Raw genomic sequence first — 26,792 nt, 5'->3', positions numbered from 1 at the left:
GCATAGGAATCCTGGCCTCGTACCGGGGTGGGGTAAGCGTGACATAATTGAAGCGGCTCAGGACCTGCTACCGAGCCTTCGGGCGTCTGATAAACCTAGGGTTCTTTGGACAGCCTGGAAGTACAGGATTCGGCATCACCTCCAAGTGCGCAACAGATACCTGAGACAACGCTTCCATAAAGAGAAGGATTGACTTATTCTTCTCCAAGAAGAACGCGCGACTATTCGAGCACTGGATCCATCGCCAAGGAATACGGTCGCTCTCTATGACGCTAAACTTCATTAAGATGAATTCTCCCAAGATTGGAATTGGCACGGACGGGAAACCAAGTTTGACTTCTTAGCAAGCTCCACGGAAACTTGCTCTTCATTTTTCTTTCGTCCGCCGGACAAGCACCGACGGGTTCCCATGGATAGTGTTGAACTGGAGGACGGCAGTATCTCAACGGACCCAGTCGTCGTTAGGGACGGGACGCGTTGGGGGCAGATCTTTGGAGACAGTCGGTTTCAACAGAGTGGTGATGGAGAGATAGATGCGACGGCTCAAGAACAACTACTAAGGTCGATTTCTAGTCGCCTGGAGGCAGACCAAGCTCAGAATCTGGATGAAGACTACAGCGCCGATGAGCTGGCTGATGCCATAATGAGTATGCGTAGTGATGGAGCGCCTGGACCAGACGGTCTGACAGCCCGCTTCTTCCAGCTAGCACCAACCGTCTTTGGAAAAATCCTGGCCATTGTATTTCGCGACCAGTTTCGCCGCGGCACGCTCCTCGCCCACCAAAACCACACGGAGGTGTTCCTACTGTTCTAGAAGGGATCACGTGCACAAGTGGGTAACTACCGTCCTATCTCTCTGATGCCAGTAGAGGTGAAAGTTATGTCAAAAGTCATTGTTCACCGTCTAAAACCGCTGTTGAAAGACCTTCAATGTAATGGTCTAAGTCTACGTGGACAAGCGCCCGTCTCGACATCGATCTCGTCAGCGGTTCCCGTGTCGACGCAGTACCAATCGAAGCTCGCCTCCAGATGTGTCACTCTGCTCCAGAGACGTGGACCAGTCTCCGTTCAACTCCGCTCCAAGTCACTACTTCGTGCTCGGCGCATCTCTGCTTGTACCAGGCTTCAACCTGGCTTTCGTGTTGCATTAGCAGCGTCTCCCCCTGGAGACGCCCCTCAGAGCTAGCTACCGGTACTTGTTGCTACTCGCTAACCTCAATTCAATGGCATTCTGTCTTTTGCTCAGTCAAGTACAAGTGGTTCACTCCATTCAAAAGTACTGCCGAACAAATGGACTCTTCGGGTTGGCATCATTCTTAGACTTCGAAAAAGCCTAAGACCGCGTCAACTGGGACTATCTATTGAAGGTGCTGTAACGCCAAGGATTTGGCCCACGGCGATGGATAAAGATTTTGTATTCTAAACCTGCGTGCTCGCTGGTTATAGACGGATGGCCACAAACAAAACTTTTTCCCACACGTGGTGTCAAACAAGGTGATTCCTTGCCACCATATCTATTTCTTCTCCCTATGGAACCACTGGGAAATCTCTTACGACAACGAAGGATGACGGGAATATCGATGCCCATTAGACCCCCGACTGCAAGTGTTTTCTTTGCGGATGACTCCTTACTATTTTCCTGATCGGTGTCGGGACTGCACGAGCAACTGAGCGTCGTTAGGGAATACTGTGCAGGCTCCGGTGCTAAACTGAATGTGCTTAAGTGTAAACTTTGGCAACTCGCTGGACCTCCGATAGAAGAATCGTCATCTCCATTGCCTGAGGTCAAACCTGGTGAAACTGTTCGTTACCTTGGACTGACATTTGGACGTGAAGACACTGACTCAAAACTGGTGAATGACCGTGAGCACAAAGTGGAGCATTGTCCCGTTGGTGTTTTCGTGGCCGCACTGTTGAGGGTCGAAAGTTGATTGTAACGACAATGGTGATATCGCTATTGTGGTATAAGGCCCTACACGTTGTCTTGTCTAACATAAAACAATACATCGGTGGCAATCCCTGATCAATGACTGCCCGATAGAGTACATTGGCACGCGGTGAGAGGAGCCAATCCTGAGGCCTTGGCTTGCCAAACATTGATCTCTTCTTGAAGCGGCAACAACTTCGTCTCTTTCTGTGTTGCCAACCTTTCAACTGAAAAACGACGGCACCTGTGAGCGAGAACAATTGAATGCTGGTTCAGGAAAAGAGGCGGCCGCGTCTACTTCTCTCTGTGCCAAGCTTTAACAACATGGATATCGCTTTCTACAGGATTTGTTGTTTTCGCATGGAACTCTTGTTAGTGAGCAAGGTTTTGTGGCTGTCAATGCAAACATGCATGACATCAAGCGCTCGCGTGACGCGAGTCGCATCTGCTACCCTACTTGACATTTCGTTTATACTTTCGTGCTCAAGCAATACTGGGTAGTATCCAGATCAGAACATCCAGCGTGGCCGGAACTTCGCACACTACTGCGCAACTCGTGGGAATCAAAAGTGCTCGACGTTTTTGGTACTTCCCAATGTTGCCAAAGCATGCGTGGACACGTTACCTATATTCTACGACCGACATTTCGGCTACGCGAGCTGCGTCGCTCAATACTCAGCCGAGTTGTCTACAACAAGCATCCAAAGAGCTCTCCATCCTTCGACGGCACATGCTACCTACTGTCTACCTACTGTCTACGACATGCAGCTTCGGGTGTTACACGATGTACTCCCTGTGAACGCTAAATTCTACTTTCTCGAGCTGCGCCAGCGTGACCCAACAAGGTGCCCGATCCCAGGCTGTTTTAGAGTCGAAGTGCTGAGCCACTGTTTTTGGAGTTGCGAACTACCACACAGCGTTTGGCCCTACAACCGGTTTGGTCTTGCCTGGTGACGCGTTCAATTCGATGGTCTAACTTCATCTACGGAGCGACAGACATTCTTCTCCCGTATTGGAAAGATAACAAGAGCGTGCTCAGCGTTTGGTTCTGTTTGCGGGGCCTCTTTCTTCGAGAAATATGGATAAATCGCAATCGCGCCGCGTTTCAAGACGCAACTTCAATATTGCCGGCAAGTGCACTCACCGTAGGCATTCTTCATCAATTTGCTGCGCATCTTCGCTCTCTCCATCGTCGGCATCGATCTCTTTTGCTCAGGAAGGCAGATCTGCTCGCAGTGACAAATTGCATGGTGACGCATTCAAAAGGTCTATTAGCCGATGTGGACATCGGCGCGCGAACAACGTTTTGGAGCCGGACACGTTGAATTAGCTAAAATCATGCTACACCTAAGGTTTAGCAGATAACGAAGTCCAACCATAAATCGTAATAGAACTCCATTCAGTCAGTCAGTTAGTCAGTCAGTCAGTCAGTCAGTCAGTCAGTCAGTCAGTCAGTCAGTCAGTCAGTCAGTCAGCGGTAACTACAGGTGAATGTCGTAGCTTACCAAGCGCAAAGACTCTCCAATGTTTTGTCTTCTAAGTGTGTCGCTGTAATGATTGATCAAGTAGCAGATCCTCGACCTTCTCATTGCGCCTCATGATGTTGGAGGACAGCGAGCTCGCCACAAAATTCCTCAACGCAGCCATCCTGGGGTCATCTTTCAGACTTGGGTCTAGAAAGTGGGGCGTGACGATCTCACAAGTTGACATCCGCGTCGACGCAGCTTCACCACCATAGCAGTCAACAAGTCCAGGCTTGATAATCACGTGGCTTCGCTCGAGAAAGTAGATGCCGGTCATGCGTGTCCCCTGGTTCGAGCCTCACAGGCGTCTTGAGGTTGGCCGGGTGTATCTGTGCGCCATATAGCTGTTTTCGTCCGAGACGCGCTCGTTTTCGAACATGAACGGCTCGACGTACGCGTTCCAGACGATCACTGTGCGATCGTCCTCAATGTGTCGCCGTAAAATTTGCTGGACGTAAAAGGTAGCGGTGGTGTCGGCGTTGGTGTCATTGAACTCCAACCCAAAGCTCTCCGTGACGAAACCCTCATCAACGCGTCGCCCTCTGTAGTTGTGCCAATGCTTCCACCAGGCGTCACCAGCGGTGCGCATGTCGAAGGGCAGAATATGGTGGTCGAACACCTCCAAGCGCGTGCCGTCCATAATATCACGCAGCAGCGGCTTTGGAGTCATGGCGTCCATGGAGACAGGACTATTCATCTCCACCACAATCTCCGCCTCGTTGTAAGAATGCTCAACACCGGAAGAGAGCTGCTCGAAAATCAGCGCCGCCATGTGCTTCATACGCCCAGTAGGAATCTCGATGCGTCGTGTATGAGTAGTTCCTTCCAGGTATATCAAATCTGACGGCGGGGTCTGTCGGTAGAGCAGTCGCTTGAGACTCTTGACTACCTGCATCTCCCTCTCGCAACTCTCCTTCAGCTGGGCATTTTCCCGCTCGGCTCGCAGTCTCCGGTCAAGTTGGCGAACACACACTCTTTCCAGACGTGTGGCATCCCAGCAGCAGTCTTTGGTTGACTGCCCTTGGCTTGGCCGCTAGGTTTCTTGTGGTGGCCTCGAACGATCTGCAGCTGCTTGAGCTTCGTCTCCAGCGTCTCCGCCTCGTTGCGGAGTTGGATCAACGTGGTCCGACGCTCGTTTCGCGCCTTGTTCGGGTCGTAGTTGAGCCTCTTCTTCGTCGTCTTCTTCATCCGATCTGGCTCTTCGGTGCTTTGCGCCAGTCCAAACTCGCCGATGTCGTCGGCCATCGCCTCGAGCAGCACTTCGGGGTCCCATTCATCGCCTCCCAACGACGAGAGGTAGCCGGCGTCGTCACTAGGAGAGGGGTCGGACTGTTGCCGCGGGCGCGTCGAAGGGGTTAGCGTAAGTCATCATGCGGTAAGGAGATACTCTTGTGGGAAACGGGAAATTGATTACAGTAATCTGCCCGAGTAAGGAACGCCTGATATATATAAAGACGCAGAATATATAAATTGATGTTAAGTTGAGTATACTTTTCCAATGTACTGATTTAGTTATTTCAAAATGAACTGAAGAGCAGCTTTACCTACGAGTCCGGAATGATTCCAACAGTGGCGTATGGTCGAAGCACTAACCTTTGACCAGGCATCCTCGCACCACAATAGCGCTGTCAACTGGTCGACCTCGTAGGGATTATCTAGCCCTTCACCTTGTCGAGGATGCCCACTTTCTCAGACCAAGTGAGACGGAGACGCTTGGACGGTGTGGACTGCATGGGGGGAGTGGGGGGAGGAGGTGGGCTTGTGGGGCGAGGTGCAAAAGCAAAAGTGCGAGTCTACCACTACGGTACATGTAGTTTGAAGTCTAGTAAGATCGCTAAATGCGTGCCATTTTTCAAACGAGGGTGGAGAGCTGATGATTGGCACTGGATTTTTCACCTTAGTACCTCAGTACCTTGCACATCCCCCTATCGCCACATCGACTGGAAAATAATATTAAATATGTGAGGCTATTAGTTGTACACCCGTTCCTTATTCGGGCAGAATTCTGTAATGAGTGTAATTTGGTGTTGGGAACATTAAATTCATGCTAACTTCAAGTGATGCGGAAGATCAAGCTACATGCAGTGGCTTATCGTGCATCAGCGTGACGACTCTAGTACAATGACCGATCGAGTACTTACAGTGGAATACACACCGCATGATGTGAAAACGCGAGCTCTTTTTCACGATTTACCAGCGTGACGACGCTGTTCCAGCGACCGGTCGAGTAGCAAACTCTCGACCATTTCGTTTCGCGTCGTGATGTCCGAGGGCATGAAGCTGATCAAAAACTTGGTTACCGCCGCAGTTGTAGCATCCTTGGTCAGCCGTGGATCCAAAAGTGCGGCGTGATGACTTCGTGGGAGGACATGCAGGTGCAGTTGTCACTCTCCGTGTCAGGCTTGATCAGCACGTAGCTTTCTGTAATAGACGCCGTGAACGCCAATGGCTCGATGTACGTATTCCAGACAAAGACGACACGGCCATCTTCAATGTGATGCCGCAGAACCTGCTGCACGTAGAACGTCGTAGACGTGTTCGCCTCCACGTCGGCGATTTCGATCCCGAAACTCTCTGTGACGATGTTCTGGGCGATATCTGCTGCGCTGGCCCCTGTAGTTGTGCCAGTATTCCCACCACGCGTCTCCGGTTTGGCGCACGTCAAATGCAAGAGAGTCCGGTCAAAAGCTTCGACCCGCTTGCCTTTCCTAGTGTCACGAAGAATTGGTTCACGTGTCATTGACTGCATCAGCAAAGGCTCGATAGCTCTGTTCATGCACTCCACCTCACGATACGTCGCCTCAACTCCCGCGGATAGCTCGGCAAAGATGAGATCAGCCACATGCTTGATGTAGTCTGGGGGAATCTCAATGCGCTTGGTGCATTTACGCGTTCCAGGATACGCCATATTCCACAGCGCCGGCCGCACACCAAGCAAGTTCTGCATACTCTTGACGAACTGTTTGTCCTTCTCAACGCTCTTCATCAAGTGCATGTTTTCTCGCTCAGCTCTCAGCCGCCGATCCAGCTGCCGAGCACACGCGTCCTTCCACACCGTTCCTGTACCCGCCTCCATCTCCTTCTCCGAGGAAGCTGTACCCCACGAGCTGCGTCCTCCTCGAATCGTCTGCAGTCTCTTCAGCGTAAACTCAAGGTCTTGTACCTCTTCCCTCAGTTTCACCAACTCAGCATGGCGCTCTTTACGAGCCCTGTTCTGGTTGTAGTTCTTCTTCCTCTTCCTTGGTGTCGGCTGTGGCTTGGACGCTTGTTGCGGGCCTGCTGTCTCGTTCGCAGTGAAAAGGCCCAGATCTTGGTCAATATCGCCTCCCAAGGTCGCGAAGAGGTGGGTATCTAATGGGTTTTGATCGTCGTCACTCAGGATAGCGTCCGATTCTCGCAGGGCTTCGTCTAGGAAGGCCAAGGTCTCCTCCAGGGACTCGCCGTCGGAAGCCATTGATGATGATCGTGTCCACCACACCATTCAAACGGAATTGAAGACTTTGTCCAAGATGCGATTCTGCGTGCACATGGAGTAGATCACTGCACGTACGACGATTAGCTCTATTCTATAATAGCGCTGGCAATAGTGTAGCGTCAGCTAAGATACTGTGTGTCGTTTGTTCGTGAGCATCGACAAAAATGTAAGGAGTGGTCCAGGAGGTGAAAATACGTTGTTTCTTATAAGACCAGATCACGTGAATCATTCCAACTCAATACGACACATCATCCTTGCTGGCCGTCGATTCCGTAATGTCGATTTTGTCGTGCCTGGTCCAATAGTAAGCCCTCGACCATTTCATTCCACGATATGATGTCGGACGACATAGAGCTCACCACAAACTTGGTTACTGCAGCTACTGTGGGATCGTTAATCATGCTTGGCTCCAAGAAGTAGGGTGTGATCATCTCGCAAGATGAAATCCGTGAGCAGACGCCGCCGTCGTAAACTTGAGGCTTGATGAGCACGTAGCTTTGCTCGCGGTAGTAGACGCCTCGAATCCGCTTACCCTTAAACATGAATGGCTCGAAGTATCCGTTCCAAACAAACACAATGCGATCGTCTTCGACGTGCCGCCGAAGAATCTGTTGGACGTAGAAACGCACTGACGTGTTAGCCGCGTCGCCGATTTCCCAGCCAAAACTCTCTGTGACGACATCGTCAACGCTGTCGACTTCGCCCCTGTAGCTGTTCCAGTATCGCCACCACGCATCTCCAGTTTCCGCCACCCCAAACGGAACATCATTGTAGCAGAATGCCTCGAGGCGCCTACCAATGATAGCGTCACGTAACAGTGGCTCGCCCGCTGGTAAGCGTGTTAGTAAAGAGCTGACAGCTCTTTCCAAACCTTCGACCTCTCGATAAAACGCCTCGACACCCGCAGCTAACTCCACGAAAATCAAATCCGCCATCTCCTTCATGTATCCTGCAGGAATCTCGATGCGCCTTGTGCGTTGACATATTCCCGGATACACCATGTTCCATAGCGCCGGCCGAGTGTCGAGCAGCTTCTGCATGCTCTTGACGAACTGTTTGTCCTTCTCAACTCCCTTCATCAAGTGCCTATTTTCTCGTTCAGCTCTCAGCCGCCGCTCCAGCTGGCGGATGCATGCGTCCTTCCACACCAATTTCTTGTCCGTCTTCTCCTGTGTGCGACTGGAACCTCTCATGCAGCCGATGATAGTCTGGAGCCGCTTCAGCGTGAACTCGAGATCCTCCACCTCGCTTCTGAGCTGTAATATTTCAGCATGACGCTCCTCTCGAGCCTTGTTCTGGTTATAATTCTTCTTCCGCTTCCTTGACTTCGACTGTTGCTTGGAAAAGCTGAGCAGGTTGAGTTCTTGGTCAATGTCGCCCCACAGAGGCTCATACAGTGGAGATCTTAGCGAGCTTATGTCGGCGTCATCCAGGTTAACGTCGACTCCACGCAGGGCTTCGTCCAGGAACGCCAGGGTCTCGTCAAGCGGCTCGGCCTCCGGCATCGGCGTGCAATGTTGTTGCTGTGCTGGCTACTGTACCTCATCAGGTACAGTAGTCAGCATTGATTGGTCAACATTGAATCTAGTGTGGTGTACACAGATTCGACTTGCGAAAAGATACTTCCGAGCGGGAAGAGACGCAGACCATTCCTTCACGAAAGTCTCAGTGTAGCATGGCGCTGCTGGCGACGCTTCTAGCGGTGAGCGGGCTGCTGGGCTTCACGTGGTGGCTGCTGGCCCACTACAAAGACGCCAAAGTGCCGACGGTGGTGCACGCCGCCGTGTTCACGAGCTGGGCGCTGGGCTTCCTGGGGCTGCTGCTGCTGCCGATGGACTTGGCCACCAATGGACTCACTGCAAGCTCCCAATCGATTGGCGGCACTGCAGAGGACAAAGCCAACTTTAACGAGTATCTGACGGGCTGGAGACTGCTGTACTGGCTCACGTTCAGCATGAGCTGGGTGGGGCTGCCGTTCCTGGTGGAGTTCAGCCAGAACGGCGAGTTCGAGCTCGAGAAGCGCGTCATCAGCTCACTGAGGCACTTGGTCTTCCATTGGTCGGTGCTGGCTGGCGGGCTGTTCATCGTGGCGCTGTACTTGATTCTGGTGGACCACTTGTCGCTCTACGGAGTACTGGGGCTGGCGATGGCGGCTAGCAACACGTACGGACTGCTGTGGGTCATCGCGCTGCTGGGCTACGGACTCGTGGAGATCCCGAGGAGCTGCTGGATGCGACGTCTGGACGGTGCACAGCTTCAGAAACTGCACTTCCAGGCGGTGCAGCTGCAGGACGAGAGGATGGAGGCTCGCTTCGAGTATGACGAGGTGGTTGCCGACGTCCGAGAGGCCTATCAGCGCATGATGCAGGCAGAAAGCGACGCGATTATTCTCACAGGCGAGATGCAGTACGTCAAGACGTGCCTGCTGAAGGTTTTGGCGCTGGTGGAGAAGAGCAAGCCTGCGTTTAGCAGTCTGGACCCTGCTAACGAGGCGAAGCGAGCCAGCAAATCGGCCTCGTTCACTGACGTTTCCAGTAAAATGAAGCGAGCATTTAGCGGTATCGGTCGAGTCTCCGCTCGTAAAGCTCCGACACTGCCGGAAGTTGTACAGCTGCACCGTCGGGTGCGCATTGCACAACTGGAACTGCGTCGGTGTGATCAAGCCTTCCTGGAGCTCTGTATCAACGTGGATGTGCTGGAAGATCGCAATGCGCAGCGAGCGCTTTCGGCCGGAAGTTTGTATCCAGAGACCTCAGCGCTCAACCGCCTGCACAATTTGTTCCTAGATACTCGCCACCAAATTCGTCGCTGGGTCACATCGCCAGTAGCTATCGCCTGCGCTGTCATTACTGGATTCCTCTCGCTGTGTGTGGCGTGGGGTGAACTTACTATGGGCTGGCACGGGTCGTCGCTCTCGCTGTTTCGCTTCTTGATCGCAGCAGAGGCAGAGGAGACGAGCAGCAGTCTACGCAGCGCAACGGAGCTCGTATCAGCCTTGTTGCTCGTGTATCTCGCGTTGTGCTGCTACACAAGTCTCTTCACTCTGCGATTGCCTGGGAAATACGCACTTCGAGCTCACGGCAACTCGACGGAGCTGTGTCTACTCAAGACGTCAATCCACCAGTGCCGACTGCAGTTCGCATTGGGGCAGAATGCTCTGCTCTTACTTCGTGGTGGAGGTCTCGCTGAGGGCACAGCTTTCAGTGCGCTGTTGGCGAACACGCGGGTAGTTCACCTGTTTGGGAGGGGATTCGCTGTCTACGCCCCTCTCGCGATGATCGCGCTGGCTGTGTTCACGCTGACTAACGGATACGCTCGAGTCATGCGCCGGATGGGTATTGAACAGTACGAGCAAGTGATTCCTGGTGATCCTTCGCACGCTGCGTCGATTGCTGAAGGAGAGCGACTTGTGCAGCAAGGACTGGAGCGATTCCGCGTGCTGATCTCCCGCAAGAAGAAGATCTACGAGACGGGAGCCGCCGGAGGTGGAGCCTACGGTTTTGCCTCGGCCGAAGCTGGTACGCAATCACTGTTGGATGATGACCAGGAGAGCTCGCAAGCGGGAATCAACGAAGCTGTTTGAGTTGCTCGATGTGATGAGCACCGCTGTATTGTACTTGTTGAGATTGCCCGAGCCTAAAAAAACACTGTTTCTTTATCACTAAATGGACTTAGAGCTCTTCGTCGGCGATAAATTCATCTCGTCAAGATCGAAATCTAGGTCCATCAGGTCTTCGTGGATCAGCTTGTCAGTCTTTACCACCGTCTTGGAACCCGCTAGTTGAGTGTTTCTCGCCTCGATAATATCACCAACGTCGCTCTGAATCCCGGATTTATTCCCAGGCGAAAAACAACCAGGTTGTTGACGCATGCATTGTCGGAAGAATGCCTCTCGCTCGCGTCGGACAGCCTCACTCTCTTGAAGTTCGCCATCATCCTCATGTTCCTCCTGATGATTTCCACGTTCAGGCCCCACTCGAGCCAGTACGTCGTCTTGCCTCGCCTTGCACTTCACGAGTTGCCTTTGAAGTCGATCGGACTGCTTCCGCTCCTGTTGCAGTTGACTCTTCACACAACGCAGCTCCGCGTTAGCCTTCACCGCAGCGAGTTTGTATACTGGCAACTTGTCTGCGATGTAAGCACGAGCCCGCTGGAGCTCGTCCTGGGAATCCTGGAGCTGACGGTGGAGCTCAGCGTTTTCCTCCTCAAGCTTCTCGATTTGGACATCCAGCTTGAAGTACTCATGCGACCCTATTCGTTGGCGCCCTCCAACGGATGCCTTGTCATCGCAACATGCAGAGCTCTGCAGTTGCTGCCGCTTCTGGATCGTTTTCACCTCCTCCTTCAAAGACTTTGCCAGTGCACGCAGCGCAACGATCTCCTCTTCCTGCCTCTGGTGATCGATCAGAACTCTTTCAAGTTGTTGCCGAAGACGTTGACATTCAGCCACGTGGTCAACGGCGTTCCCCTCGTCACTGCTCCACCTCGTACTGCCTTCCGAGCACGCATCGACTTGACTCTTCTTCAAGCCCAAGATACATGACGTCGCGCTCTTCGCATTCTTCTTCTTCGTCAACTTTTTCGCATTCGTAGGCGCCTTGGACCTCGCCTTGGTATCGTCATTGAACGCTTTGGGAGCAGTACGTCGCTTCATCGAGCTTGGGTTTTAGATCGCGCCGGCCTCGTATAAATAACCGACCAGCACTTTCGTTAGCTAACCAACAGCATGGAGGAAGAGGCTCGATTGCATCACCTCCCTCGGTATGAGAAGAAGCGCTTGGTCAAGGGCTGGCATGCCACGCAGCCTCCGTTCGATCCAGCCCCTTGTGAACCGAACGACGGATCAAACGGGATCACACGTGCAGGCAGCCTGCGATCGCTGTTCGCTACTCCCCCGGGCGCGTTGGAGTACGAAAGTCAGCGGACAGCTACGTGCAGGAGCATTCCGGACTTGTTCAGCGACAACTGCAGTCAACAAACCGAAGAGAAGCTGCCCAAGACGGTCGGTCAGGTGAAGCACGCGTATCGTACGCGCGCTCGGAAGCAAGAAGCGCGTGACGCATCGAAGGCGATCCGCCAACGAGAAAAGTTTCTGGAGGTGAGAAGAGGACCAAAGTGGCGAGAACAGCTCTCAAAACTAAACAAACAACCTCAACAGCCAGAGCTCAGCGAATATCAACAAGGAAACATAAAAGATGAAGAGAATGAAGACGCCGAGGAGGTGAGCGCTTCTTCTCAAGACGAGTCTGGAGGAGAGCTCCAACTGGTGAACCTGCCCGTGGACGAAGTCGTAGTCAACGCAGCATATCGGGACGATACTCTGCGTCAAATCCGCCACCATCTAGCCAACGGCGGCGAAGTCCTGCTCCAAAGCGACTGCGCTAGCTCCAAGGAGACCGTGGGCAGCACTCGCCTCATGCTTCAAACTCTCTGTACGCAGAGCCTCGCGTACTGCGTCCGCGACCAGAACATCGTGCCCGACTCTCTCCTCCAGCCGCAGTCTACAACGCGCTTAACACTCCGTCTGCTGCCCCGCCACCAGAAAATGTAGCCATCTCCACCTTGAAGTTACTTTTTATCTTGTCTTTACAATACAAGAGCACAAAACAAACATGCTCCCCAACCGTAGTACCCCTTACAACTAATAGCACACATCCATCCCAGTCTCACTTCGCAAACCTCCTCCAGCCTGGAATGAACGCGGCTTCGGGCGTGCGCGTGATGGCCGGCGGCTGCCGCCTGATGGGCGTTGCGCTGGTCGTGGACGACATCAGCAAGGGCTGCAACCTAGCCTTCCGGTACCCGGCGCCCCCCGGCGAGAGCGCGTCCAGCTTCCACACGCTGCCAGCGCCGCTGCTGGCCAAGCTCTTCCGGCCCAAGAACGCGCTTTGCAACGCCAGCTTCGAGCTCGTGGTGGACGACCTGCGCTTCGTGAGCCACCCGGTGCTGGTCTCTCGTCGGCTGCCGGCCGCTGCACCCGCCGACGGGTCGTCCTCGACTCCACCTACAGTTATAGAGCAATCTGCTTCGAACGGCACGACGGCATCAACCGGCAACGAGACCACCATGTTCAACATCATCTTTGCTCTAGAAGACCGTCCTCCCCAAGTGTCGAGACCCGCTGAAGCCATGGACGGCACAATTGATCCCCAATTACTGCCATTGCAACAGGCCGATGAGGAGGAACTATTGGCCAGGAGACGCAGCAGCGCCCAGGCCTTCCACACTGTCGCGGCGCAGCTGGCCAATGGCCTTTTGCACGAGGAACTTCGAGTCGGCTTCGTGTCCAAGGAGGTGAGGGAGCTGCTGCAACTGAGGGACGAGTTGGCGCAGAGTGAGCAACGTAATGCTGGGGGGAGCAGTACTGGGATTCCAGGGGTGACCAGTGGCAACAGTATCAGTGCTGCGGTGGCGGCGGGGGCGACGAGTGGGAGCAGTATCACGAGCAATGCTGGAGGAGGAGGGGCAGCTACCAGTGGATCGAGCTTGATGCATCATCATCACCATCGGAAGGACGGGGAGAACGGGTCGTCGACGGTGGAGGTGGACCCGCAGACTTTGATCGACGTGTCGCTGGGCAAGAGCGTGCTCGCCAATGACTTGAAGCGCGTGTTTCATGGACTGGAGGAGTCGGGGGCTGCTCACGTGGTGCTGAATGGCTGGGTCAAGCTGTCGTTGACGCTGACGGATGCGGTCACGGTGAGGATGGCGAGTTTAAGGCCGTACCACACATTGTTGTTGCTTACGGACAAGGAGGATATTCTGAGCAAGCTGCCGGCTGATCATGCGCGACAACTTCGAGATCTGGTGGAGGCGGTGAACCCGCTCAAGAGCTTCCAGGACCTGGCACTGGATACTGGAATACCTATTCACCAGGTCTTCCGTCTAGCTGCGCACCTTGTATATTGGGGGTTTGGACGTATCGTGGACGCAATCACGCTGTACAACATTTACCAGGTCAACTCCAAGGCAGATCTGCACATTACGTCACCGCTGGCACAGGAATTCCGGCGTAAGTTCGCGCCCTATGAACTGGGCGAGGTGCTGTCTACGTTCTCTGGATCGAGGCGAATTGGCGAGTACATGAAGACGTTGTCGACGGCCAAAAAGACCGAGTACATCCACATGCTGATCTGGTTACTGCAGCAACGCTTCATTGTACAGCTCCATCGCTACATTTATTTCATGATTCCGTCCGATGGAGACTACGCGGCTGAGCTCGGTAATGGAGCCGGAAACTCCCTGGGAAGTTCGTCACCCGCCCTAATGGCATCAAGTTTTCGTCGACAGCGAGTCAACAGTAGTGCGACCAACACTAGCGCACCTGGCAGCGTGCCTAGAGCACAGACTCCACCGATGAATCCCGCCGCTATGGCACTACCGTCACCTCCGACTGCTCCATTGGGCGACGATAATCCTGCTGCAGATGGACGTGGAGGAAACAATGTGCCGATGGCCCAAGTTATGAGTGTGGCGAGTCAGTTGTTGTTTACAGATCAAGAGCGCGCATACCTGGCCAAGATTGCCAAGCCCAACCCGGTGTTCACTCTGTTCAAGCGGCTCTGCGTCTACTTCCATGGAGAAAACCACATTGAAGAGATCATGTGGAGAGAGAACCTTTCGCGCGGAGAGCTGCGCACTGTCATGAGCACGTACCAGGATATCATTGTTTGCTGTCTCCACGAATGATTTGATGATGTAAAAAAGCCCGCGCACGTCAAGTGAAAGAAGATGAAAGAGGCTCAAAGACCTCCCTCGATAGCTGTGTTGCAAGGTTCACACTAGCTCGAGTCGCTTGCTAGCTGCAGACCTAGCGTTCAGTCGCAGCTAACTCACCCTTGCGCGTGAGCAAATATTAAACTGTTGATTTGGTTGTACTTGGCGCCTTTGAAGAGCATTTTACATTGCGACGGCAGCAGACTTGGAAGAGGACTCGGCTGCTGCGTCTCGCTCCTTTAGCAGGTCCACAACCTCTAAAATCGTCTTGCGATAGGCTTCCTGCTCCAGCAAAATTCCACTGACGTGGCCCGTTTTGATCGTCCGGAAGTGCGCAGGCTTCCACTGCTCGCGCATTCGCTGATGCACAACAACAGGAGGGGGCAAGTTAGATTTATGGACAGCAGAATCTAATGGTTGAGCAAAACTCACCTCCCACTGAGGCTCCGTGAAGCCAATGTACTCGTCTTCCGTGCCGTATACGAACACGACAGCGTCCGAACGTCGAGGTGGCAGGAAGTTGTCGATGTCCGTGATCGAGAGGAATAGCCTCATGCGCTTCTTCGCTTCCTGGACTGGATCCAGCTCCGCATCAGAGGTATCCAATTCCTCAGCTCCGGTATCAGCACCAGCGGTGGCCAGCTTTTCGTATGACTCAGCCACAGCCTGACCAGCCAGCATTTTGTCCAGCATCTGCAGCTCATGGCGTTTGTAAAGTGAGCGCCAGTTGCAAGATCCTGACAGCAATCCATCAGCGAATACTGGTACAGCCGAAGGTGGCGCTAGCCAAGCTGTGGCGCCGACGTCTCCAGGGAAAACTGAAGCGACCATAGCGGCATGCAGTCCGCCCATGCTGCTGCCTGCAATCACCAGTTGGGAGTAGCCGTGATAGTCACGGAAATGCTCCAACAATGACTTGGCCTCCTCGATCGTGGCTTGCCCCAAAATCGGCAGATCGCTCACTCTACAAACAGAAATGAGAAACTCAGTGGCTAGCCAACAACATCAGGCCTTAATGGGCGGCATTCTACCTTCGTAGCTTGGAGCCCTTCTGCTGAGGCGGTTTGCGCTTCCCGTAAAAAGGTCCTTCCAGAATCTACAACGACAGCAAAATCACAATAAACGATCGTCAAGGACTCAAAGGCACTCCGATAGCACACCTCAATGCCTTCAGCCCCCACTTACCAGAGTAGCAACGCCCTTTTTGGCGAGTGGAATCGCAATGGACGTCCTGCGGTGCAAGAACCCGTGCTCTCCTGTTCCCGGCAGCAGCACTGCGTCACACCCGCACGGTTGGTTGGTTACTCTTTCAAACTTAACTCTTCACCTGAGTCCACTCCACTTACCCACAAGAGGTCTATCCGTCCCCCCGTGGGGCACTCCGCCGTCCTCCCGTTCCCAGTCCAACGGCGTCACGAGCTCACAGAACGCATCCAGGCTCTGCTCTGGTAGCAGCTGCTGTGCGTTACCCAACGTGCTCTGGAACCTGCCTTCTCTCAGCGCGACCTTCGCCACCGACAGCTCCCTGACGCAGCCCCAACTAGGTTCCCCCTCCTTCAGCGACACGACGTCGCTCATGCGTCGGCTCTGCAGCAGCTCGCGAATCCTTTTCGAAGTGTTGAGGTCCCCCCACCCGTCGGAGAAGAAGCCGTTCGGGAACAGCACCGGATTCTGCGTGACTGCGGCGGCCGCGCGGTCCAAGTAGCGGTGGTGCGAGGCCGTGACACCGTCCAGCAGGCGACTGGGAGAACGAAGTAGAGCGGCGAGCAGCCCCCACGGGTGTAGAACCAGAATGCCCGGCGCCTGGAGCTGCAGCAGCCACCGCCAGCGACTCAGCTGCGGCCCGGTGGGCAAACGCATGGACGTTGAGGGCAGGAAGGGGCTTGGGACGGAGCTGGAAGGGGGACGAGATGCAGCTAGTGGCGGTCGTGTGTGGACAAAGCTGTCCCTCTGGTCGGCCGCCGCGTTTCGCTGTTGAAGGACGCGTCCGATTGGAGGAGAGAGAGAGGTACAGCGTACCGCATCTGCATGCAGCGATTCTTCAGCCCTAACTTCTAGAAGATCGAGTTTGACGGGGGATATAGACCTGCGGAAAGAGACAGCGAACGGACGCGATGCGTTTCGAAAGGTCAAATTTCCGTAATTGGTGGTATTGGCAAGTAGCATTTAAGCTCAAACGGACGGCGAGCTGACCGCGAACTGGAAGAGGCCGTTGGTCTGTAGGTGATGCTACAGAAGAATGCAAGTTTAGGAACAGTTTTATCATAGGCTATGTTAATAAATTACATACTTAATTTAAGTAAAGCGGCGCCAATATAAATACGTGAGTGTCCCGAGTAGGAACGGTCACCACCGTTCCTACTACACGGACGACCGTTCGGCCAGCGATCGACTTCTGGAGGATTAGCTGTTGGACGATGCGGTGAGCGGGCAGTCATCCATTTCGGAGGGGCGCTGACTGGCGACGCGTCGGTTAGGTGGCGCGCTCGGCTGCGATGGAAGCAGGGACGCGAGTGATAGGTGAGCAGTGACGCGAAGGGCAGGACGGAGGTCACGAGCACCGCGTGGCTCGGGACGTGAGCTGTGAGGTGAGCCAAGGACGAAGGGGTGGGACGAGAGCCAGGTGAGCCGGTGACGTGTTGAAGTCGGCACGTGAGCCGACAGAGAGCCGAAAGAAGAAGGAAGCACGAGCTGTCAGGCTCCGTGCGCGGTAAGGAAGTAGGGTCAGCCGTGAATCTGCACTGGAGAGAACAAGTTGATTGCTTTTGCATATTAGCTCTGTTTCTCGCTATTTGTGCCACTGCCTAACCGTTCTAGCTTCCATACAACGCTTGACCGTCCCATCCAGGGCACTCGCGACACGTGGTGGAGAAGCAGGGTACGGTCTTCGATCTTCGTTGTGAAGTCTGAACGACGGCAGTACGGGTCAAGTCCTCGCGTCGGTGGAGCTTCGTCTGGTCTTCGGGAGTCTGCCTGGAGTCCCAGTCTTCGCCTCGGACGTGTGAACGGTCTGGATCTGGAATTGTGTCGTGTGAACGGTGCGCTCGGCGCCGCTGTGGGATTGGAGAACGGTACCGCATTTCGCATGTAGAGAAACACATCCATGTCATAGGTTTAGGTTAATTACTGCACTCGAGCCTAAAAACAATGTAAAACCCAAAAACTGGGTCACGCGATCATTTTGTACACAAAATTGGCAAGATGGTTGGCCTAGTCATGCAGATGGCGCGGAGCGATCTCCTCTAGGATGGCGCTTAAGCTAGCAACAAGTCTAGGCGCCATCTACAGCTATGTTGCACAGGAACCACACCACTTAACAAATTATCTACAGCGTTGCTTCTTCTACTACCATCGCTGCAGCAGCCGTGTTGTGCGCTCTTTCGAGCTTGCGCGTTGTGGTTTAACCTCGTGCTCCCCATATCCCGCACTCAGGCGCGCCTCAACTGGGCCCACACCAGGCGCGGCTACTAACTATCACTCCGACGAGGCGTATGCCTCCAAGCGCGCGGGGAGGGGGCAGCGCGACGTTGGCGAGCGGTGCGCAGCTCTTCCCCTCTGCCTTCGCGCGCTTGGAACTGGTGGCTCAATGTGAATGCAAAAATGCGCAAAATTAGGGGTGTATCTCTCTACATGCGATCCCACGGACTTTTCTCTCGCATCTCTGATTGGTCTAAATAAAGGTGTATCTCTTAAACCGCTGTAGCGCTCTACATGCGAAATGCGGTACGCGAAGTACCCCCACTGGTCAAGGTCAAGAAGGTCAAGAAGAGAACGGTCGGAGTCCTTAACGGCCAAGGTCAAGGTCACGTCAACGGTGAACGGGACGCTCGATTCCGCCGGTAATTCTGGTCGACTCGCTCGGAGCCTGAAGTAGTTTGAAGTATGGAAGTTTGAAGTTTGGAGATTGGAGTTTGTTTCGCGCGTTCAAGTGAAGAAGATCGCGTGCTGAAGGTCGAGTGAAGAAGACTTTCTGAAGAAGATGACGGTTGTTGGAGAGCAAGGAGAGAATGGGGATCAGCGGTCCGTGCAAGATAAAGTGGCACGGTTGGAAGCTGAACGGTCGCGGTGGGACCACGTCGGCTCTACTGGGGCAGCGACGCCCGCGATCGTCCGGAGATGCGAGCGGAGTGGACGCGACGGCGCAGGTAGCTACTGCTGCCGGTCGTGACTCGCTTCGCCAGGAAACGAGGGAGGCTCTTTGGGCCGATGAAGACGATGATGAACACAAGACCGCAGATGAACACGGTGATGCGGTCGGGGTTCAAGCAGAACAAGAGCTCGAGATGAAGATGGCTCCATCGCCGGGCCCTGAGGCCGTGCAAACGGTCGAGGAAGACGGTGAGGATGCCGAATTTGATGAAACGGAACAGTACTGGTCGGCGGAAGACTACGGCTACAGTGAATTCGCTGAGTACGAACCGTCCTACTACACGGACTACGTGAAGGAAGAACCTGAAGAAGTGCAGCAGCAGAGGACCCCGAGTGGCTTCATCCCGATGTACACGGGAACGGAGAAGCGTCTGCCTGGAGGCCCTGTATTTGGCTGGAGCGTCGGTGCCCAGCAAGGAGGCTACGGTGGCTGGGGAACGGTGCCGAAGCCCACGGTGAAGATGGAACGGAAGGTGAAAGTGGATCCTACAGTGAAGTCCCAACCTATGAGACCGGTGAAGACCCAACCGACGGGACCGGTGAAGACAGTCGTGCACAACAAAGCACCTGTCAGAACTGCGGTGAGTGCCTCAACGAACGGACGGCCGATGCCTACCCAAGCTCGGAACGGTGGCTACCGTGCCCACATGAACAACCCGACCGTTCGGAACGACCGTGACTTGTCGTCTATGGTCTCCAATGCGATCAAGGTCCTACCTGCTTTTCTACTCGGACACGGCCAGCATGGACAAGGCGCGTGACTTCTGGGAGCTGTTCGAAGCTCACACCAGCCACCTCCCGGACCAGTCTCGGCTGTTAGTGTTCCGACAGCGGATCAAAGGCTCTGAAGCTGAACGGTGGTGGAACAACTCGACTATCAAGACGTTCGCGACTCTGAAGGTCCGATTCCACAACCTGTTCCTCAGCCGAACGGCTGACCAGCTCTGGGAACGGTTGCAGTCCGCTCACCGTGAGCTAGGCGAATCCGTTGAGGAGTGGGGTGACCGTGTGACGGATCTTTGTGACTCGTTGGACTATCCGAACAGGAAGATGAGATATCAGCTGTTCCGTCGCGGACTCCGAAACAAGCGCATATTGGCATGTCTCGACTCGGGACCGGCGCACAACATTCCGGAGGCCTGGGAATGGCTATTGGCCAAGGAGATGTCACGTCCCATTGAAGAAGACGACGAGTTCTCGGACGAGAAGAAGAAGTCGAGCGGGAGCGTTGCCTCGCCCGCGAACGATCCGATGGCGGCTGTGGGCGTGTGTCGCGAGTCACCCTGGAAGGGACGGCTGCCGCTGCGAAAATGAAGTAGGCCGGTACGGACAGGTAAGGAACGGTATGAAATACAACAGAGTCAAATGCAAAGATTCAACTTGTTGTTTCCACGGCAAATTCACGACTGACCAACCTACCCGGCACGGAGCACTTCGCCCCGCGCTCTCTCTTGCTTCTCTTCAACTTGAGCGTCGACACACCGCCGCCCCCGACCCCATGGTCACCTCCTTTCACCCCTCCGCCCTTGGCTCACGTCAAGGCTCACGCCCCGAGCCACGCAGCGCTCGTGACCTCCATCCTGTCTCCTCACGTCACCGCCTACGCGCGGAACACACCACTGCTTCCATCACGACTCTTCGTCCACGCAAATGGCCCGCCGCCAGCTAATCCTCGTAAAGTCCGATGACTGCTCAGTCAGCTGATCCTCGAACAGCTGATCCTCGAGTAGTAGTCCACGCGCTGATTGACAGGCTGCCGGAGGACGGCCGCGACCGTACCTGAGACGGTGACCACAGTTCCCACTCGGCACATCCTCCCCGACTGAGACTCGACGTTCCCGTCGAGCGTCCTCCTCCTCCTTGTCTGCCTTCATCTTCGCGCGCAGGACACGCTGCTCCGCCCTCAGCCCGCTCAGGGTACGCACCGGCTTCGGTTTCCCGACGCACCCGTCCCCACGCCAGAATGCTTCACTCAGGCGTTCGGCTTGCTGCAATTCCTCGACGTCTCGTAGGTGAACGCACTCCTGACGCCGCCTCGTAGCATGGCTGGCGACCCCAGTCGTTGCCAGCACGCAGCTCCACTGCATCACGGCTGCATCAGGGCTCAACCCACCGTCGGCTGTCAGCCCACCGTCCGCCAACATGTAGTTCAGGGTCAGGAGTAGCACGCCCACACCCACCACACTTTCTCGGCCAAGTCATACACGTAGATGACAGTGTAGAACACGGCATACGTCGCCAGCGTTAGGAACGCCCAAAATCCACGGCCCACGCAGCAGGCACGGTCGACCGAGCGCCGACACTCGGCCCTCGATCCGCGCCAGTACTTCACGGTAGACTCGCCACCCAGCTCGAGCACGTCGGGCAGGAACACACACCACAGAGCGTGGTAAGCATCCAGCCACTTGTACAGTAGCCGGCCTAAGCCATCCTTATGTTCACCTCGGGCCTCGAGCACCACCATGGGCGTGGCCCAGATTGCCTCAAACGCCTTCCATCGATGCTCCGCGGACGGTCTGCCTTGCACAGACGGACCGTTCACGAAGCGACGGTACCGTCTTACGCATACCTTAACAGTGTCAGCCATTTGAACACAAAGCCGAACACGGCCCCGATCAATCGCCCCGCAATGCTCCACAAGGGCCTCGTGATCACGCCGCCCACCGCACCAATCAGCACCAGCAATACGGCCGGCCAGTGGTTGCGCAGCACGCACCACACAATCTTCCACACAAACAGGGAGTGCCACAGGCACCACTCGACAACGCCCGTCACGGTTTTCATGTCCGTCATGGAGACAAAAGCGAAATGCCCTCGCCGCAGTTTGCTCCTCACGGTCGTCCACAGCACTCCACGTTCGCAACCATCCTCGTAAGTGTCCAACCGTAACGGGTAACCCACCGTCGCCAGTCTCGTCAATCAACTAGTCAATCACTCGACCGTCTCACGCCAACCGTGCCTCTCCCATTTTCAGGAAGGGAAATCCGCAGCCAAACGTCCCAACTGCCAGGTCGGAACGCATCAGCAGAGGCCGCGGCAACTCGCAGTCTTGCCCTCATTTCAGCTTTCGCCGAGAAGAGAACAAGACTCCCAAGAAGCCTCAGCCACCACCTTCCGCCATGGCCAAGTCGCGAGATGTCAACAAGGAGGCCGTCATACGACGGCTGCGCGCACGCCTCGATCGCCGGTCCCGTGGCGCGGACGCTGAAGCTGATGCCCCGCTCCGTGCCCAAGTGGACTTCTACGTCCGCCTGCGCGCTGCGCTCTTCGCCAACAGCGGCTCCACGAACATGGACGCCGTGGACGCCGTCGCCGTCGCCGTCTTGGCCGACGACACGCTCTTTCCCGTCGAGCTACTAGAGACCGAGACCCTGCCGCCGCTGCCTGACTCGCTGCACGTCGTCGCTGCGCCCCCGCATGACCTGTTCACCGTACCCGCGCCGCAGACACGCTCGTCTGGCAAGCGACCGACCACTAGGAGCGCCTCCAAACCCCCTCCGTCCAAGATGCAGCGCAAGTCCAGGGCCCAGTACCAAGACGAAGACGACGCAGACGACGCAGACGACGAGGAGGGTGCCCCCGAGGGCGACGGCGCGGAGGAGTACGAGTTTCCGCTGCCCGCCAAGTGCCCGGCCACCATCCGTCGCGACATCTCCAAGATCATCAAGCAGGCGGGCACCCAGGGCAAGACTCCTCCGCGTATGGCGTACCCGTGGACCGGTCAGCGTGTCTGGCATGACCCTCAGGAGCACCCTGCGCTGCACGTGGCGCACTGGCGCTTCTGGATGCACTGGCGCGACGTCTTCTTCGCCTGCGCGCTGTACGCGCCTTCTGACGAGTGCAACGCCCGCCGCAAGAAGAAGTCGAACGTCGGCCAGGCACGGCTCGCCTTCATCAGCCTGAACATCGTCGAGCTCGGCTTCTACGACTTTCTGGACGTCTTCGACCTCGCCACACTGTTCCGCAACGACCGTGGCCGCTACGACACCATCATCGCCTGCCCTTGATCCGTACCGTGTGGACGAGGACGGATACCAGTCCATCTCCGATCTCCTCGAGCAGACGGACGCGCTGAACCCGACCAAGCCAGCGCACCTTCGCCTCAGCGACGAAGCCCTCGCCCGCGTCGTCATCGACATCACCGGCGGCAGCCCGCCCAACCCGTCGTGGGTCGGCAACAAGAGCGCCGGCACCCGGAAGGTTCTGCTGGGGGACGCTCGCATCCGAGCCCTCGCCAAGAAGCTCAAGCCGCTCGTGAAGAAGGGCAAGCAACCGTTCCCTGCCCAGGAGGCGTACGACGAGGACAAGGAGTAGCGCGACAACTACTCGGACTTCGAGGACGACGAAGACATGTTCACGGTGCTGCCCCCGACGCCAGATCTCGACGAGGAGGACGACGGCGAGCCCGACGAGTTGGACGAACATCTGCCCGAGACCGAGGCCGACCAAGATCAGGATGACGACGAAGAGCAAGACGACCACGAGGTCGACGAAGACCGCAGTTCGGGCGCCAACGACCCCACGGACGACGACAAGAAGAGTAGCGTCGGCGACGAGGGCGACGACACTTCGTCCAAGAAGAGTGCTGCTCCTCCGGCTTCTCCCAAGTCCAAGTAAGCCGCAGCCGTCATTAGGGACGCGACACCAGTCGTTCATTTTTCTTTCTGCAAATCTGCTAGCGTCCCTCCAATAATTCAAATTCAAAACACGTAATTCCTTTTCCACCTATCTGTTCTTGAGTTCCAAGTGACCGTACCCTCGCCGTACACGACCGTCCCTTGGGACACGAACAACACCCCTTCCGACGCTGCTAAGCCATGAAAAGGTCTTCGTCTTCCACTTCAGCGTTAGCCTCTTCCAAACGGGAACTCCTCCGTAGCTCAGGCAGGCGCTGCTTCCTCCGTTCGGCTTGCTCAAAAGCCGTCACTAAGTCGCTGTACTCGGGCATTAACTCGGCCCGAGGAATCCAGTGACTCTCAAAATTCGCCGTAAGCACCAGGTACTTCACAGCACGGTCGACCACTTGTTTTGCAACAATCTCCAGCAGCGGCGAAGTAACCCCCGTGAGGGCCGTATCCCCGCGACCTATGGTCACCCGTTCCGCGAAACGGGATGCCGGTAAATCCGCTTCCTCCAGCGGACCGTCTTCAACTTCATCACCGCCCTCCACAATACCTTCCGGCACCTCGTCCATGTAGGGCCGAGTCCACCGGCCACGGAACTTCTTCAACCGGTTGACGTTCACCGTGACGATCTTGTCTGGATGCGACGGTATGTCGATCCGATAGGCGTTTTCGCCCACTCGACCAACGACACGGTACGGACCATGCCAAGCAAAGGCCAACTTCTTCGTCCTCGCCTCGCCCCTCTTGTTCCTGAAGAGTTGATAGACCCAAACAGGATCACCGATCTCGTACTGCACAGCCACGCGATCGCCCAGTCGCTGCTCATGTCGGTCCTGCGCCTTCAGGAGCTGCCTCTCGACCAGGTGACGCGAGTCGCGCAAGGTACGGTAGAGCTCGCGACGGTACGCTGCTACCTCATTGCTCTTCCACTTCTTGCCCAGGTTCAGGAATGCGACGTCCAGCGGCAAAACCGGATCGTGCCCGTAGAGAGAAAAGAAGGGCAAGTCGCCCAACGCTTCATGGTAGGACGTCCTGTAGGCGAATAACACCCTCGGCAAATATAGATCCCAATCCGTCTGAGCCTCACTCACGTGCATTTTCAGTGTGGCGCGGCGCCTATCCCAAATCCCGCGAGTGGAAACTTTCCCGGACTTCAATGTCTCATCTTCGGCTCAGAGTATTTTTTACGATCGCTGATTGGTTCGGACGGGTGTGCCAAAATGTTGGTACAATCTCAAGGTCTGCAGAATCCCGGAGTTTCGAGGTCTGGTCTACAAAACAAGAGCATGTTTTCGGGTACCCGGCACCCCTGAAAAAGGGCATTGCTGCGGTTAAGTTGATCCCGTTCCCTGAAGCACATGGGAATGCGTGCGATCCTTCCCTGAATCCTGTAATAAGGTGGAGTTCGGCACGAGTTATCGACCGGTATTCGGGGTGCTTTCCGGATTGCCCAAGATATTCTCAAGATTGCCACTCTATGGAGCCTGCTATCCCGGACTTGCTTCCCACAAAACTCGAGAAGGCCTTCAACCAAGGTTCCTCCCAGACCTAGACTCAAGAATCACGGGAATCCCAAGACTCTCGCGATGATCTCATATCATCTCAAGATCTGAGGTTTACCCACGACGGCGACCCTTCAAGCTTCGATAAAAATCAGGACCAACACTCTGGAGAAAGATCCAGTAGTCAACCCAGAGACCAGGCGTCGCTGGAAAGATCGTCTTTGCATGTAGCCTTTAACCAAAACAGAGTTCGTTTTTCCCTCAAGTGCCGAAGTCGTGTTGAGCCGAAGCCCTGAGAGCGTTCTCCACCAAAAATTCAAAGTTCTTTAGGTAAGGGATCCATTGCGAAAGCCTGGGCGTGAACTTATCTATTTCATATTCTGCACATACGCCGTGTTGGCTTGGTGTGTTATATATTGCGGGAGTAAGCGTATAGTGAGGCTCCTAAGAGTGAGTTGTATCGGTATTAGGCTGTATAGGTCGATATTTGATTGAATTGCTGTTCTCCTCTTAGAGGAGTGGTGCGCGTCCACAAGACTGTCCAAGTGTCTTGGGTTTGGACCCGAAGACTTGGAGATTTGACCTTAGCCCTGGGCCTAGAGAAAGAAGAGAGGACAAGAGGTATCTGTGTGATTGTATATTGTGTTTAACTCTGTATATTTGGATTGAAGTGTTTGTTGGCGTTGACTGGTGTGGATTCGTGAGTCGCGGGGTTGATGCTAATCGCCGATCAAAAGAACCAACCACAAGGGGATACACAAGCGTACGCCTGACCAGCGGTGTGCTGATATTTCTCAAGCAGCTCACTGCGTGGACGATCCTAGCTCTCTAGCTCGTGGTCGTCTGCATATCGAGTCACATTCTCAAGACTTGCTTTTGCTCTACCGATCACAAAAGGCACTCGCGCCTCGTCACATCAGCATGTCCATGAGCGTCCCATTGAAGCGCTCAACCAGTCCTTGAGTCTGCGGATGGTACGCTAAACCGTACAGCTTTTTAATCCCCAGCGTCTGGTAGAAGGACTTCGCAATCTCCGACGTGAAGTTTCGTCCATTGTCACTCGGCAATCGTGACGGCACCCCGTGCCTCGCCACCACTCCATTCACCATTACTTCCACGAAGGTCACCGAATCCAGGCGAAGAACATCAAAGTCCTCGGTCCATCTCGTAAAGTAGTCGACAAATACAAGGATATACTTGTTCCTTCTCTCCGTCACGGGTAACGGTCCCACGGCGTCCACCACCAGCATCGAGAAAGGACCCGAGAGATCCGCCACCGGCATTCGCTGCATCTGGCCGGCCTGCCACGGTCTCGGCCCCTTCCCACTGCCACATCGTGTACACTCGCGGACATACTCCGTGACGTCCTTCCTCCAGCCAGGCCAGAAAGCGTGCTTCCTCACTTTCTCGAGCGTCTTTGTCAGACCCAACTGCGAGGATAGTACGCCAGCGTGACAGTAGTGTAGAACGGTTTCCACATACGGCACAGGCACTACCGGGACGGTCAGGGACCGGGCAGGCCCGACCCGAGCCGGTAAGTGCACCTTCCTCATCAGTAAACCGTTCCGAACCACGTATCGAGACCGCATCCTCACAATCGTAGACCGGAGGAACGGATCCAAGGGTAGGGCTCCGTCCAGCAGAAACGCCACCAGCGCCTTCACCCACGGAACCTCTTGCTGCGCTTGTATATACTGGTCGAAGTCGAGACCGAACCGGTCCACAGGAGTTAGAGGGGCACTCCCAGCGGGAGTGTCACTCACGGCTTCATTAGGCTGGTCAGGACACTCGTCGTCGACACGACCACCGGCACGCTCGCCACCTATACCAGGACCGTCGTCGGCCCCCGCTTGCTCCCCGACTGAAGTCGGAAGC

The 26,792-nt window shown here is 55.3% G+C and overlaps 11 protein-coding genes across 11 annotated transcripts; 6 read left to right on the top strand and 5 right to left on the bottom strand.

Moving 5' to 3' along the window:
- Nucleotides 1-814: 814 nt before the first annotated feature.
- PHYSODRAFT_523644 (hypothetical protein) lies at nt 815-1,186 on the top strand (the record flags this gene model as incomplete). Its single annotated transcript, XM_009536332.1, has 1 exon — nt 815-1,186. A coding segment is annotated over one exon (372 nt), but the record flags the coding sequence as incomplete, so codon positions are not given.
- A 2,277-nt stretch (nt 1,187-3,463) lies between these two features.
- On the bottom strand, nt 3,464-6,904 carry PHYSODRAFT_523400 (hypothetical protein; the record flags this gene model as incomplete). The annotated part of the gene is made up of 3 exons (XM_009536331.1): nt 3,464-3,736; nt 3,812-4,424; nt 6,492-6,904. The coding sequence occupies 3 exons, from the start codon at nt 6,902-6,904 to the stop codon at nt 3,464-3,466; spliced, it is 1,299 nt and encodes a 432-aa protein (XP_009534626.1).
- Nucleotides 6,905-7,206: 302 nt separating this feature from the next.
- Nucleotides 7,207-8,223, bottom strand: PHYSODRAFT_413604 (hypothetical protein; the record flags this gene model as incomplete). Its single annotated transcript, XM_009536330.1, has 1 exon — nt 7,207-8,223. A coding segment is annotated over one exon (1,017 nt), but the record flags the coding sequence as incomplete, so codon positions are not given.
- A 377-nt stretch (nt 8,224-8,600) lies between these two features.
- Nucleotides 8,601-10,508, top strand: PHYSODRAFT_305166 (hypothetical protein; the record flags this gene model as incomplete). The annotated part of the gene is made up of 1 exon (XM_009536329.1): nt 8,601-10,508. The coding sequence occupies one exon, from the start codon at nt 8,601-8,603 to the stop codon at nt 10,506-10,508; it is 1,908 nt and encodes a 635-aa protein (XP_009534624.1).
- Nucleotides 10,507-11,466, bottom strand: PHYSODRAFT_361854 (hypothetical protein; the record flags this gene model as incomplete). Its single annotated transcript, XM_009536328.1, has 2 exons — nt 10,507-11,318; nt 11,410-11,466. 2 exons carry the CDS (start codon nt 11,464-11,466, stop codon nt 10,587-10,589), a joined length of 789 nt encoding a protein of 262 aa, XP_009534623.1. The 3' UTR covers nt 10,507-10,586.
- A 185-nt stretch (nt 11,467-11,651) lies between these two features.
- PHYSODRAFT_338501 (hypothetical protein) lies at nt 11,652-12,476 on the top strand (the record flags this gene model as incomplete). Its single annotated transcript, XM_009536327.1, has 1 exon — nt 11,652-12,476. One exon carries the CDS (start codon nt 11,652-11,654, stop codon nt 12,474-12,476), a length of 825 nt encoding a protein of 274 aa, XP_009534622.1.
- Nucleotides 12,477-12,619: 143 nt separating this feature from the next.
- PHYSODRAFT_523131 (hypothetical protein) lies at nt 12,620-14,614 on the top strand (the record flags this gene model as incomplete). The annotated part of the gene is made up of 1 exon (XM_009536326.1): nt 12,620-14,614. The coding sequence occupies one exon, from the start codon at nt 12,620-12,622 to the stop codon at nt 14,612-14,614; it is 1,995 nt and encodes a 664-aa protein (XP_009534621.1).
- A 210-nt stretch (nt 14,615-14,824) lies between these two features.
- On the bottom strand, nt 14,825-16,552 carry PHYSODRAFT_564254 (hypothetical protein; the record flags this gene model as incomplete). Its single annotated transcript, XM_009536325.1, has 5 exons — nt 15,988-16,552; nt 15,827-15,915; nt 15,673-15,737; nt 15,074-15,605; nt 14,825-15,001 (listed from the first exon to the last, which is right to left on the bottom strand). Exons 1-5 carry the CDS (start codon nt 16,499-16,501, stop codon nt 14,825-14,827), a joined length of 1,377 nt encoding a protein of 458 aa, XP_009534620.1. The 5' UTR covers nt 16,502-16,552.
- Nucleotides 16,553-19,510: 2,958 nt separating this feature from the next.
- PHYSODRAFT_419662 (hypothetical protein) lies at nt 19,511-19,996 on the top strand (the record flags this gene model as incomplete). The annotated part of the gene is made up of 1 exon (XM_009536324.1): nt 19,511-19,996. A coding segment is annotated over one exon (486 nt), but the record flags the coding sequence as incomplete, so codon positions are not given.
- A 422-nt stretch (nt 19,997-20,418) lies between these two features.
- Nucleotides 20,419-21,574, bottom strand: PHYSODRAFT_338497 (hypothetical protein; the record flags this gene model as incomplete). The annotated part of the gene is made up of 3 exons (XM_009536323.1): nt 20,419-20,871; nt 20,967-21,306; nt 21,360-21,574. 3 exons carry the CDS (start codon nt 21,572-21,574, stop codon nt 20,419-20,421), a joined length of 1,008 nt encoding a protein of 335 aa, XP_009534618.1.
- A 24-nt stretch (nt 21,575-21,598) lies between these two features.
- Nucleotides 21,599-23,407, top strand: PHYSODRAFT_338496 (hypothetical protein; the record flags this gene model as incomplete). Its single annotated transcript, XM_009536322.1, has 4 exons — nt 21,599-21,661; nt 21,769-22,728; nt 22,817-23,044; nt 23,105-23,407. 4 exons carry the CDS (start codon nt 21,599-21,601, stop codon nt 23,405-23,407), a joined length of 1,554 nt encoding a protein of 517 aa, XP_009534617.1.
- Between the last annotated feature and the right edge of the window lie 3,385 nt (nt 23,408-26,792).

The sequence above is a fragment of the Phytophthora sojae genome (assembly GCF_000149755.1).
Source record: "Phytophthora sojae unplaced genomic scaffold PHYSOscaffold_9, whole genome shotgun sequence".
NCBI lineage: Eukaryota > Oomycota > Peronosporomycetes > Peronosporales > Peronosporaceae > Phytophthora > Phytophthora sojae.
Note: the sequence above shows the minus strand (reverse complement) of the source record. Positions and strands in the feature narration are given on the sequence as shown.